The sequence below is a fragment of the Fopius arisanus genome, unplaced genomic scaffold (assembly GCF_000806365.1).
Source record: "Fopius arisanus strain USDA-PBARC FA_bdor unplaced genomic scaffold, ASM80636v1 scaffold00005, whole genome shotgun sequence".
Lineage (NCBI taxonomy): Eukaryota > Metazoa > Arthropoda > Insecta > Hymenoptera > Braconidae > Fopius > Fopius arisanus.
The window spans coordinates 370,887-384,905 of record NW_011887744.1 but is presented as its reverse complement, the minus strand read 5'-3'; the positions used below and the strand labels follow the sequence as shown (position 1 = coordinate 384,905).

Here is a 14,019-nt window from a genome sequence, read left to right as displayed (position 1 = left end):
GACACCCCAGCATTGCAATAAAAACTTGGTTAATAAAAAAAAAACACCCCAGCATTGCGTGAGGCGCCCTCCCTCTCTAGGGGTGCAGTACTACGATGCTGCTGGGGTCACTCAAACCCCCAGAACTCAACCGATTCAACCAATTTATTTTGATGGAGAAATCTTTGTGGTGCCCTCTATACGCCTTCACCCCTAATTCCCCTATTTTTTCTGTTTCCTCCATAATTCAATGTCTGTTGTGCTGTTGTGCATCATTCGGCGCAATTTCCATACAAGAATTTCCACAGTGAAATTCACAAACATTACTAAACAAATAAACAAATTGGATTGCAAACCTCTCGATACATAAGCCCCAAGTGAGTATTCACACCTTATCTGTTATTCATAAATTGATTTGTTTATTAAAAAAAGTAGAAAAATTGTTCTGTTGACGATGATGATGCATGAACATCAACTGGCGTTTATCTTGAGTGATCGCTATTTGAAAATCTTTCACATTCATTTCAAGATTTTATTAAAATGATCATTATTATTAATTTATTAATGTGTCTTTGAAATGACAGGTCGTTCTTGAGACTAATAATTAATGGAATTGATATCTTCAATATTTATTTTTAGCTCTTACATCATATCTGAATTAATTCACTTGAGATAATTGAAGTATTTTTTTTATAGCCAAAAGATTATTATCAGGTGAAAAATGTCGAGCACTTCGCAGAAACACAAGAATTTTGTGGCTGAACCCATGGGAGACAAACCTGTAACAGAGCTAGCCGGTGTTGGAGAGGTCCTAGGAAAGAGGCTAGAAGCTGCGGGATTTGATAAGGTTAGTTTATCTCTATTGTAATTTAATTGTAAAAATATCATTTTTTAATTAAGCTTATCCTCAAAATATTGAGAGAAAAAAAAATCCTGCGAAATGTCTGTATTTCAGTAATTAATGGACATTGCCTTGCACTATAAGTTATTTTTACATACAATTGTAAAATTTTTAAATCCATTCATTGTAGAGTGAATGAAGTGAGAGAAAATCCTCGTTTATTTTTATTATTGGGTTAATGAAATATTTATTGACAATGTTTACAGGCATCTATTGTTCTCGGTCAATATCTAGTCCTCAAGAAAGATCGAGAATTATTTCAAGAATGGATGAAAGACGTTTGCGGAGCCAGTCTCAAGTACTCGAACGATTGCTATCAATGCCTGAACGACTGGTGTGAAGAGTTTTTGTAGATTAGTAATAGTTTTCATATGATTAAACCGAGAAAAATCATTGCAATTTATGTCTAGCAATTTCCACAGCTATTATTTCTCAAGAAAAAAATCAGACTATAAAGAAATAAACCTACGGGCGAATATTTTTGTATTTATGGAGCCATAAATTATGGTTTTTAGACGATTGGCATCCAGTGACGTACCTGTAAGAAAAAAAAAAGTAATTGTTGATATAGTAAGGCATCAACGAACTTAGTTGTGCCAATATGTGTTTGTCGATAGTTCAAACCGTTGGAATCATTTTTGTCATTCAATTCGATACTGATAGTCTCTTTCATTTCTACTATAATTTTTGTACTTTTCAAAATTAAATATTAAACTTTTCAAGAACATGTTCAACTGATTTTTTACCGTGGAATTTTTTGCTTATGAAGAGTGAATTTTATGAATAAAAGAATAAAATAAATTATTTCATGTCTCATTCATTTACGAGTCGAATATCTTTTATTGATAATTGCTATGCCAACGTAATATATTTGTTATCTATACATTATCAAGATACAATGTGATATAAATGATAAACTTACCACTTTTTATTTTGAAACTTTAATTAAATACTGAAACAAATGGTTTTGAAGTTATCGTTGAATTTGTTACAATTTCGTTTTTCTAGTGTATCTCTCCAAAATTATTTCACCGACTCATCCCTGATATTTATTCCTCAGTAACGATTTCCAATTAATTTTCTTTGGAATACGCAAGTGGAGCGGAACAAAAGTTTCAAATCCGCAATATTTCGAGGGCTTCGAAATTTAAGGGCCAAAATCGAGTGTTCAATTAAATAAATTCTACACCACACAACTTTAATAATTGTCGCATTCTCGTTCCCACCTCATACATTAAAAACAACCTCACAGGGCGAAAGATGATGTTCACAATGGATAATGCTCATCTACATAATCGTCGTATCGTAAGTGTAAATTCATTAGATTAATTTAAACTTAAGCGAGTTTCACCGCTACTATTCTACGCCCTCCCGGACTCCTTCATGGGTTCCTGGATTACTTCACTGACCACTTTAGTATCTGAAAGAATTAAAAGATATTACACAATCAAAATAATTAATTTCTCTCTTTACTTCTCTCCCGGATCGATGGAATACAATTAAATTCACCTTGTTGTTGGAGGTTGAAGGGAAAATTCTTGCCAGATTTCTCGATTCCTTGCTTGAGTTCATCGAGAACGTTGAGATTCAATAAACTCAATCGGTACCGTTTGCTGGCATCTTTCAACACCTCGAGTCCCTCCTCGTACTGCCCCGTGGCATTGAGCGCCTGTATCAATCCAGAAATGACTCTACACCTGGTCCCGACATTCAATCGTGGATGTGACTCCAGCTTCATCAACAATTTCTTCAATAACACTGGATCCTTCGATTCCACGGACAGTTCAATAATGGGCCTCACTAACGGAGAAGTTGCATTGAGGATGAACTCATGCCAGAGTTCTTCAGCCCTTGCATTATTCTTCACAAAATAATAATTCCACAAGACGTGCATTCCCCTACTGATCTGTTGACTCATCATATTCCTTGCCCACTTTTCATAATCCTCTACATAGCTAGGATCCTTCAACAACCCATGCATCATCTCTCCAAAGTGTACCTTCTTTTCAAAGGATCTGAATTCACCCACAGGTTCATCGACTTTCAGTTCTTGCAGATATTTTTTAATTCCCGATTTTCTAATTTCCGAACGCGATAATATTTTATAATAATCGAGATCGTCCTTGACATCCTCAGTCATAGATGCCCCGATATCCTCAATAGTCTTATGCTTTTTTCGAGCTAGCAATTCTTCACAGACTAATGTGAACAACCTCTTGGAGATGCCTCCTAATTCTTGAATGATCACTCGGACAAGATCACCTGCTCTCTCCACGTCGCCATCTTCCAAAACCGCGTGAATTAATTCTGTATACATAAATCTCATTTCTTTCTTTCCTCTTATGCCAGACCTGATGATGTCCTCAGCAGCAGCCCAATCCTTAAGCTTCAAGGCATTTTTAAATTTCTCATCGAATACAAAGGTATTCCTGAGCCTCTGTCTTCGTGGATGACGAACTGAGGGTGCTACAGATGGTAACCGAGGTTCTGCAGAACTCTCATGAATAAAAGGTATTGGTTGTTCATTTCTCGTCAGCAATGAATTCAGGGTATTCAGGAAATAATTAGTCGGCTGAACGTCCATCTCCTGCATTTCTGTCCACAGGGTTAATCCTTTCTGCCAATCATTCCTGTTGTTGTAAACTTCCAGAAGAGAATTGTACAAGTGACCCCTGTCTATCCTCATAACCGCCCTGGAGATCTTCGATAAAAGCTCGAGGCAATCGAATTTTTCAAGTGCATCAAAATGTTTAACTGCACTCGTGATTTTATCATTGAACATTTGAATACCCGACGTCTCGAGGATTTTTCTCGCCTGTATGGGTCTCCCACACTCCAGAAATAGCATCGCAAGATCAACTAGTGCATTGCTCTCTCCATGAATTTCAGTGCAGAGATCTGTGAGTTTCTGCAAGGAAATAGCGTCTTCGGCGTCAATCAGAGTTGTTGCGAGAACATTTTTATACGGTGTACAGTTGTATTCATGCGATAGACGCTCAAAAGTCTCCATAGCTTTATCAACTTCATTCCTGAGTAGATGAATCTTCACCAAAGGCCCAAGTGAATAATTATCGAACACTACGTAATTCTTGGATTTGAGTAAATCGAATAGTTGATTGGTATTCTCGATATTTTGGGTCTCTGCCATTGACTCTAGGAGTGATCTGACTTTTATTTTAAGTCCCCGTGAGAGTTTCTCGCTGCCTTCTAGCTTGGGGGCTTCAGCGATGATCTTCAGAGCATCTTCAAACCGATTGTTCTTCACGTACAATGCAGCAAAGCTCAGTATCTTCATTGTGTCGAGCTCTGCCTCGAGACAGCGCTCTTTAAACTGCTTGAAGCAGTGCTCTGCTGCTTCCAGATTCTCCGTCATGCAGAAAAGATCAAGGGCTTGAGCCAAAATCGGTGGCGATTGATAATCTAACGCTTCAAATTGCCTTAAAATTTTGAGGACCATCTCCTCGTTCTTATCCTCCAAGTGACGAGAGAATTGAACCCTTAAGTCTGGTATATGCACTCCCGTTGGTCTCTTAATATAATCATTATTCTTGTCCTTGAGAAGAGCGTTGAATTCCTCAATTGGGACTGGAGTTAACTCTCCAGACGTCAGCTTGGCGATAATAGGTTCGAGCTCTTTTGCTTTCTTCGACTCAAAAAAGGCCTTTACATTCTCTCCTACTTCGACAGATATACTGAGACCGGCAGCCTCAAGATCGAAGAGCAATTTTTCCACAATATTCGGGCGATACTTGGGAACGGTTGATAGAACTGTTGATACAGCCTCATCAACAATACTCATTGGCAGATTATCTGTATTAGCTTCGGAATTTTCAGAGGACTCATCCTCTAAAAATCTCAAAATAGTGACGAACGATTTTGTATCGTCCCACATATTCAAGGAGAACGCCATAGGCTCCAAGAACAAATCCTTCGAGTACTTGATGGGATAGGACGTCATGAACATCATAGCGTTCCTCAATTTCTTGTCATTAATCGACCTTTGGGCAATCGCTTGTAAAATTGTCTTTTTTTCAATGCCCAAGGGCAAAAGTTTGCTGATTATGGTGTCCCATGTTCCAAACATGAAAGGAATAGTGTAATCTCGTAGAGTATCTACTGATGGAACTATTTTAAAATCGTTGACCATCGATTCGAGGACGTCAATGATCCCCTGGTAATTACTAGCGCGAGCTTTTTCTCGCAGCAGTGGCCAGAAGAAGTGCTCTCTTATTTGTCCTCCCTGTTTCTCCCAATTTTTCATGAGAGGAATGGCTATGCTGGAGGATGGATTCCGTGAAAGTAAGTGGTACAGTGCAAAGGAGTGAGGTCTTAAGTGATATCCTCCATCTCCTAGGACGTTGCAAAGATCGATTAGTTCGTCTGGAGTGTATAATTTGTTCGTTGCTGCTGCCCGTAAGAGAAATCCAGCGCGAACTTGCAATCTGGCAGCGTCTGTTGTCGTATTCTTAAGAATGTCTAGAGCTAATTTTGTTTCCTTGGCGTCCATTATCTTAATAAGGAGTCGACCAACTTCTGTATCTTGTTTTATCTCTTTTGGGAGATTCAGAGAGAACTCTGCAGCTTTGTCGCTGTGTCCGTTCGTGACGAGGGTCTCGATTATGTCCATCAGGTGTTGATCCAGTAATGCTATCTCTAGGGATTCCAGGGTGGCTATTGTTTTGTTGATGGAGGGCAGATCTCCACGTTTAGCGTAGGCACAGAGGAGAGCCCCGTAGGTGTCAGCTGAGGGCTCGATACCTGCGGCTTTCATTGTTTCTAAAATTTTCTCTGCACTTTGCATGTCGTTCGCCTCGGAGTGACCGATTATCAGGGAATTGAAGACATTCTCACAGAGTGGGAAATTATTTGACCGCATCATGTCGATTATTTTTGTCGCATTTGCAATGTCACCCTTGCGACAATAACTCTCGATCAGGCGGTGGTAAGTCACACGATTTGGTATGATCTTATTTTCCACCATCATCTGGAGGAATTCCGCGGGGGAAAAATCGTGATCCCGTTCCAGGTACACGTTGAGGAGTGCATTGTAGTGAGACGCGTCCATAGGAATTTTCAATCTTTGCAGTGTATCCCATATTTCTTGAACCAATTGAATTCCCTCTTTAGAATTTTGGTCGATCAAAGGTCTTCCACAACAACGAATGAGCAACAGAGCCTCAAGACTTGGAACGTTCCCTTAAAATAACCAAATCACCCATTTTTTACGATAATGAAACAAGAAAGTAAAAAAAAAAATCGTATCGTTAGATAATGGAAATATTTCTTTCCCATTCACCAGTGAGCAGTGAAAACGATTGATTAGCTTTCAAAACAACTTGTCATTGGTTTAAATTGAAAAAAATCAGTAAATTATAGGTTAAGGAAAGCTCCGAATGGAGCTATGTCCCAGAGCCGTTTTACATTTTTTACGAAAATTCGACGAAAAATTCCACACGAACTCGAGATTGAAGATCCTGTGGAAAAAGCGTCAATTACTAATTACCTGCTAATTGTATTTCTCCAAGTATCCTCTCAATATCGACTCTGCTGGTTCTTCCAGAACGTCTCAGCTGTACTTCAAGAGATTGGAAGGACTTCTCAAAACCATAAATAGGCTGTACCGGTCGATTAATTGCTCTCGTTGCATAATTTCTACACAATTGTATCAATGAGCTCGAAAATTCTCAACAATCATTAAGCAACAAGTACAATGAATAATGAGTAATTTCACCTTGTTACGCCTCGATTCTGGAGTCTCGTAACCCTCGATTCAATGTGGCTCTGACTTATATTTATCTTCCTCGCAATACTACCGCTTTGTCGTAAATACCTGACATATCGCAGGATCGTTGCCATTGTGATATATATTTCAAGTTTTCCTGAATTCAATGCACGTGAAGAGATGGGTTGCCGGTGGGGTCCTGGAAATTTTCTCGATGGAGGTCTTACAGCAATGATCGCATCCCAGTTATGCACGTGTTATTAGATAGGGCTCTCTACATTACAAAGCGACAATGTATGTGTTGTTTCATAACAGAATAATCGAGCATGGTTACTAACAAAATGCACAAAAGATACTAGAATAAGGAGAATGTCACTATATAAATCCCGAAGATAATAAAATTATACTAGCGCCGCCGGATTTCATGAACTTCCCGTTTTCAAATGCATTTGCAAACGTTTTGTGAGAATGATAATTGATGTTTTGATTGTTATTCATTAATCACCTCCTCATAAAAATCTTCTGCAATATTTCATCTGTTAGATATATCTCGCAGTTATTCATGCATCGACTCAAATCGACTAAATCGAATCATGGATGCCTCAGCCTGCCGTCAAAATGGCGGCTCAACCGCGACAAAATCCGCGAATGAAAAAATTATCCAAAATCATTGATTATCCGTGATAAAATATTGTATAATTTTAAAATCACTTTAAAATTGTTAACGACTTGTTTGATAATTGAAATAATCATCAGTAAGAAATTTCAAGAATACTTCTTTCTTAATTAATTTTATTCCGTAAATAAAATTCAACGCTGTTTTATTCTGATATGATCTATGATATATGAATTAATACTTTGCTTGTAAACATCTTTCTATTTTTTTTTATTTCATCATAACGATTGAAATGTTTTCATTCCTTCTTCCTAATTAATTTACACAAGATTAACGTAGTATTAGTATTCATAGTTAATTAGTAGATGAAAATTCTTCTTATAACGCTGTAAGTGCACGTGGCTTATCTTCTGGTTCCTCGACATTGCTGAAATAAAATGATCAGGCAATTAATTTTGTTTCACATAATTTTTGATTAAATAATTTTTCATATTCTCTTCACATTAGATCGAAATAATCACCTTTTACTTCTCTCAGGTTCGTTCGCTGGAAGGCTGTCAGCTATAATACTCTTCTCTTTTTTCTCATTGTCTGTTTGACTTCCTTGGACAATTGGCTGATTCTCCCCAGCTGTATTCAGTGTCGCTGGACTTGCTGGAGCTGCTGTTTCAGATATGGCTCCCTGTTCAGCAGCTTCTTTAGCATTCTGGGATTCCGGTGGACTCGCTATGTTCAACGTACTCTCGAAATTATCAAAATTAGCCCAACCTGCGGATTCTTCGGACTGACAAACCGCTACGTCCCATGGATTCACTTGAGGGAGGACAATATTACTTGGAATGGCCTCAGCTGAGTCCCAAGCTGGAGAGAATGTTGTTAACAAAATTACGATGAAATTATAGGGTCTTTATTATTTAATACTCACGATCAGACGAATCAATCTCCATGTGTAGATCTTTCGTTTCTTCGTCTTCATCAGAAGATGTAGAATCATGGCGTTGCTGTTTGAAAGGCCAATCTCGTTTATCAATGACTGTTTGAAAAGTCATGTCTCCCTCATCTCCCCATTCAACTCCACCCTCGTCTAATCCTGATTTTTGTTTTTGTTGACATATCTACAATTCATCAACGTAATTTAAATCGTGAAGATTTTCTTCAAGTTACAGTGCTTCAGGCATTTATTACCTTATTAAATATATCTTCCGTTTTAGCAAGATCTGTCTCGCTCAAAGCGAAAGGCATCGTGGTCAATTGATCGACGGAATTGCTTGGCCTGTGAGAAAGATTAAAATTTATATAAAAGTGGAGGTGATTTGCATTTATATCATATATTCATATTAATCGAATTACATACTGAAGAGCATCATTCCCGTCATTAAACTCATCATCATGAAAGCCGTAATCTTCAATGAAGTGCGACGTCATTAGTTGTCCCTGATAATTTGCATAAACCTAATAAGATTTTAGGAGCCATAAATATAATTGTTTAAACTTTTATTTGTCCGGAGTTATTCTCGACAACCTGGAGATTAATCGGAATATTCTGGAGACCTACCTGTTGAATGTAGGCGTCCTGAGAATAAGAATATTCTTCGGAATTATCTTCTGTAGATGTCATAAAAGATTGGTCTTTTCCGCCCTGAAAATAAATAGCAAATACTGATGGTAATTATGGTTATTGAATAATAATTACGAGTAAATCCTAAAAATTAACTAGATGAAAATGGTTACCAGCAAAATTTGATGAGTCTCATTTATTCCAGCCAATTGAGTATTGACCAGTTTTTCCCATTCAACTAAGCACTCCATACTGATATTGACTTTTAAAAATGTGTCCAAATTCTCGCACTTCTCGGTTTGGTGAACAATATTATTGGCTATATTAATCAAATGACCCATATAGCCTTGGCGTATGCCCTTCTCCGTGTTCTGATGAGTATCATTACCAGTCCATGCGTCCAAGATACATTGAATTAATTTACACTGGGAAAATATCTGCAATACAGAGAAATCATTTATTTTGTTTTATGATTCGGCAATCACCTCCGGTATGTGTTACAACCCTCCCACGAGCCAAAAAATCCATTACGCACTTGTTCCGCAATATACTATTTTACACTTTTTAAATCGAATAATCAAGTTTTATTTTTTATTTGGTGTTTAACTCACGTGCATATAAACAGATTGGCTATTTTCCTCCCAGTTTCCATTAATTACTAAGGCCAAGCATTGCTCTACTTGAGTATGAAGAAAATTATTCCAGGAGTACTTGAAAAATAGATCCTGAAATTCAATCCAATCGAGTTGTAAGTTGAATTCCCATTAATTTTTGAGTAACATTGATTTATGAAATTGATATCAAATCTCTTAACATACCAATAGGGTCTGGAATGTTCCTAGTTCTGCTAACTTCTGGAACACATTAACATTCTCGGTGGCTAGAAGTGCAGATAATAATTTTGCGATATGCAGCCGTGTATTGCCGAGAGGTTTCTCTAGCAATCCTGCGGTGGTTCTTACTGCCGCTTTCTACAGATAAAATTGTAATGAATCAAAAATTAAATTTACACCGCAGAAATATTAGCTGACTTACAGGCGGTGGGTTTAACAGAAGTTTATGGAACTTCTCCAGGTACGGAAGAGTCGCGTTTTGAATTTTCACACGATCGACGGTATCGGTGGGATCATTACAGGGATTATTCTCTTGCAACTCTGGTTCCCTTAACATACTATAAAAAATTATTTATATTACTCAATTCAATCGTAGTCAACACAATTGATCAGCTCTTCGTGGGGAATATTCTGAACAAATGAACAGCTTTGCTTTCATTTCATTTCTTGTGGAGGACTTACTTATTTGTTCCCTGGCTCAACAGTACGAGAAGCACTTCAATTCCACCCACAATACTACTCTCCACTGGTTGATCAGATAGAATTGTACTTAGAAGTAAAGACACTGTTTCCTCCCTAGTAAAAATTTAAAATTATCACTATCTATGAATATGAGAATGACGTAAAATCCTAATGAAGAAAATATTCTGGATACTCACGACTCCAAAGTATTCAAAATAGGATCAGGATCAGTGCGTTCCGTACACGTTATCCTGAACTCCCTTGCCGATTTGATAATATCACAAAGTAATTGTGAAGCATTTCCGTGTCTCGATGAATCCATTGTCGGTGATAATATTTTTATCAACTGCTGTATAAGATGCTGACTATCCAGCCACTTCATAGTGAACGAGAAATCGGACAGAAATACAAAAATAAGAAAAATCGCTACCATAAATTCAACTTTGTAATTAAAAATATTCAATGAATTCTCAACAAAATTTCGAATAAAATAGTGTCAAAAAAATCATTGAGAATCCATGGAGAAAATTTCCTCCGGCTTCCACTGATTTTTCTTTAAAGCCAGATATGCTCATTTTTCGTACATAAGGAAATTTTGAATTTAAATCATTTAATTTAATTTTAATTTAAATAAACTTAAATAGATTCACAAATGGGACGTAAAGCTCACATTCAAGATATTCTGTCGCATGTCGGTGCCCTCAACTTTGGTAACAAGTTTCAGAACTAAATCCATAATTGCTGAAGTTTCCAAGTGTTGTAAAAGTCGATCGACGCATTGTTGGCGACTTTTAAGGAATTCTAGGACCTGCAAACACATGAATTGATAGGAATACCAATTCTGGTAGTTTCAAGGAAGTGGACAGAGCGGAAACGATCGGAATGGACGGAAATGAATGGAGTGAGGAGAGAGGAGAAGAACGAACGATATATTATTCAGTAATCAACGCTTAACCCCTGATGCTGTTCAATTCCTCATGGGAATCGAATATCAACATCTCGATTAATGAGAATAAATTGTAATAATCGTGTTCACCTGATCACTTTTTCGTATCAGCAGTACCCCAATTATCTTACTGAAGAATGAGGCCAGCAGAGGATTCAGGCATTTATCGGTGTCAATGAACGTATATAGTTTCGCCAGTAGTGCTTCCGAACCTGGCGGCATAATAATGAGTAATAAATTCTAATTGTCATTTCGCACAAAAATACGAGAAAGAACTTAAAAATTGTTATGTCATTCCATTTCTAAAATTGACGAGCAATGTTTAGAGCTGCACTACCTCGTCATATTCCTCGTGGAGAGAAAAAGGGTATTCTATAATGGAAAATCGTAATTACCAGCTAGTTTTTCGTTAAGTGTAGGTACATTGCAAGTGAGTAATTCGCAAGCAACATTTGGATACTTGTAACGCCAACGTTCGTCAACATCATTGGAAGGTTCTTTAGTGGTTAAAGTCACCAACTCCTCGATAACTTCAGGCTTTGTTAAACTATGAATTGAATAGAAAATAGGAATCGATTACTCATTGATAACTCGTCAAAACAATAGCAGTGGAAAATAAATCCAGTGACTCCAGATTACTCACAAATCCACCAATTTCTTATTCTGGCTTTTACACTCAGCAACGATTTCCTCTTGGTCCATTAGCTCGTGCAGAGTGATATCCTTTATGAGAAATAAAAATGAATGGCATTTGAATGAAAACGTTGAGTGCTGAATTTTCATAGCAACCGGATAATGACATGCAACCAGTAGTGCTTAGATCCAATTACAACAGGGAAAGAGGATATGATAGTGATACCAGGGAAGTTATGAAAAAAAAACGATGAGAATTGTTCATAACGAAATGCAGAGTGGGTTATTAAATTAAATAATTCAATGAGAAAAATTGCGTTCAATAGTGAGTAACAGTGTGTGTGTCAATAATTTATACTCACCTCTTTGTTGAGCAGAGCCTCGATGTGTGGCGATAATGCGTAAATGTTAGTCCAAAACATGTTTGCAGTTGTTTTGGTATTTTCACTGCTTCAAAAATAAATCCTTACACGCAATAACAGTTGATAATAGCAATAGTTTTACCACCCACACCATTCGTATGTAGTATAAGGACTACAAAAAAAGGCGTGTGAACAGCTCGGGGTTATCCAAATACTGAAGAATGAAAGTAATGAGTCTTCTTATAGGTAAATGATCAACTGAATATAGGTAATACAAATGGGGAATTTTGTTAGCACTGAAATAAGCGGACACTCGTAACTCTTGTCAGTTGATATATATCAACATATATCAACTAATATTATCTCATGTGCGCATGATCATTTCTACGGATATGAAAAATATTCAGAAAAATTGCACAAAGAGGGTAGACTGAAGAGGATTGACTAAAGTAGAGGCTCAATTCTGGGGGTTTGAGTGACCGCACCAGTATTGTAGTACCTCACAGCAAGAAAGAGAGGGTGCCACATACATCCCCTGAATTTTCAAAAATGAATTCCCTGATACGTTTTTGAAAATTTCGAATTTTTCGATTCCAGTGAATACCTCCTCGATTTTTATGTTCCCCTGATACTTTTTCAACAAGTCAATCCTCTCTGGGGTAGACTATGGAGCAGTTTAGATGTAGGAACTCTGTTGAATCCAGAGGAAAATTACTTTGATTCCACTCAAGGGAGGACGCCAGCAACAATTTTTTATAATCTGGCAAACAGCGGCGTTAAACTTCAAATTTAATTGAACTTAATTTTTTACGAATTGCAAATTTTTATCCCAACAATAAATAAATATAGATTCTGTATCATGCTATATTCTTTTGGCTAATATAATGTATATACATGGTGAAATTCGATAGTAACAATGGCCAATAAAGCAATAGTGGATAGAATGCGCGAATATTCAAATAATGCGAATCATTGAAAAGACTTAAAAATAATGTACGACTCCTTGAAGATGGCGCATTTGATTAATAGCGGGAGTTTCAACGTGGTCTATGAATGAAATTTCCAGTTTGTCAGGTTATCACTTGTAGGACCCATCCGGAAATCTAACACTTCGGGTAGTGTTTCAAAGGAGCCCACCTGCAGAAAATGAATTTTAAGATGAAAAAACAGTCACCCAAAAGTTATGCTGTGAATAAAGCTTGCTTGCACGAGAAACGTGAGAAACAAGTGTAACTTGTGAGAACTTAATTTGATTTTTTTTTTACCTAAACCAACCCCTATGCCTTGTCCGGTGCCTGAACCACTTCCTGATCCAGATCCACTACCGCTACCCGCTCCTGAACCAGATCCATATCCTCGGCCGACACCTTGTCCGATTCCCGAACCACTACCCCATCCCGACCCAGATCCACTACCACTGCCCGCTCCCGAACCGGAACCTGATCCACTACCACTGCCTGCTCCTGCGCCAGATCCACTACCTCGGCCTGCTCCTGCGCCAGAACCAGATCCACTACCACGGCCCGCTCCTGCGCCAGAACCAGATCCACTACCACGACCCGCTCCTGCACCAGAACCAGATCCACTGCCACGACCCGCTCCTGCACCAGAACCAGATCCACTGCCACTGCCTGCTCCTGCGCCAGAACCAGATCCACTGCCACTGCCTGTTCCTGCGCCAGATCCACTACCTCGGCCTGCTCCTGCGCCAGTACCAGATCCACTACCACGGCCCGCTCCTGCACCAGAACCAGATCCACTACCTCGGCCTGCTCCTGCACCGGAACCAGATCCACTACCACGGCCCGCTCCTACGCCTGAACCAGATCCACTGCCACTGCCTGCTCCTGCGCCAGAACCTGATCCACTACCACGGCCCGCTCCCGCACCAGAACCAGATCCGCTACCACGACCCGCTCCTACGCCTGAACCAGATCCACTGCCACTGCCTGCTCCTGCGCCAGAACCAGATCCACTACCACGGCCCGCTCCTGCACCAGAACCAGA

General features: G+C 38.5%; 4 protein-coding genes across 6 annotated transcripts in view; 1 reads left to right on the top strand and 3 right to left on the bottom strand.

Annotated features, from left to right (window-relative positions):
* Positions 1–211: 211 nt before the first annotated feature.
* Positions 212–1,435, top strand: baf (barrier to autointegration factor). The gene is made up of 3 exons (XM_011315647.1): positions 212–356; positions 676–826; positions 1,087–1,435. The coding sequence occupies exons 2-3, from the start codon at positions 701–703 to the stop codon at positions 1,231–1,233; spliced, it is 273 nt and encodes a 90-aa protein (XP_011313949.1). The 5' UTR covers positions 212–356; positions 676–700; the 3' UTR covers positions 1,234–1,435.
* Positions 1,436–1,552: 117 nt separating this feature from the next.
* LOC105273295 (leucine-rich PPR motif-containing protein, mitochondrial) lies at positions 1,553–6,883 on the bottom strand. Its single transcript, XM_011315646.1, has 4 exons — positions 6,612–6,883; positions 6,384–6,532; positions 2,390–6,076; positions 1,553–2,300 (listed from the first exon to the last, which is right to left on the bottom strand). Exons 1-4 carry the CDS (start codon positions 6,734–6,736, stop codon positions 2,242–2,244), a joined length of 4,020 nt encoding a protein of 1,339 aa, XP_011313948.1. The 5' UTR covers positions 6,737–6,883; the 3' UTR covers positions 1,553–2,241.
* Positions 6,884–7,469: 586 nt separating this feature from the next.
* On the bottom strand, positions 7,470–12,449 carry fmt (phosphatase 6 regulatory subunit 1-like protein fmt). 3 transcript variants are annotated; one of them, XM_011315644.1, is made up of 17 exons: positions 12,013–12,449; positions 11,661–11,740; positions 11,413–11,564; positions 11,108–11,229; positions 10,742–10,912; positions 10,269–10,447; positions 10,072–10,185; positions 9,812–9,947; positions 9,595–9,747; positions 9,388–9,501; positions 8,950–9,213; positions 8,774–8,857; positions 8,573–8,652; positions 8,404–8,491; positions 8,144–8,333; positions 7,740–8,079; positions 7,470–7,645 (listed from the first exon to the last, which is right to left on the bottom strand). In XM_011315644.1, exons 1-17 carry the CDS (start codon positions 12,070–12,072, stop codon positions 7,597–7,599), a joined length of 2,376 nt encoding a protein of 791 aa, XP_011313946.1. In that variant the 5' UTR covers positions 12,073–12,449; the 3' UTR covers positions 7,470–7,596. The 3 variants fall into 3 exon arrangements, with proteins under 3 accessions (XP_011313946.1, XP_011313947.1, XP_011313945.1); XM_011315645.1 differs by having other exon boundaries at positions 8,573–8,670; positions 10,742–10,879; XM_011315643.1 differs by having other exon boundaries at positions 8,573–8,670; positions 12,013–12,448.
* Positions 12,450–12,856: 407 nt separating this feature from the next.
* The window catches only part of LOC105273535 (fibroin heavy chain-like), a 4,309-nt gene continuing 3,146 nt past the window's right edge, over positions 12,857–14,019 (bottom strand). Inside the window, exons 4-5 of the mRNA XM_011316031.1 lie at positions 13,278–14,003; positions 12,857–13,149 (exon numbers count right to left, since the gene is read on the bottom strand). Coding sequence (XP_011314333.1) covers positions 13,136–13,149; positions 13,278–14,003 — 740 coding nt within the window. The 3' untranslated portion in view covers positions 12,857–13,135. The remainder of the gene's footprint in view (positions 13,150–13,277; positions 14,004–14,019) is intronic.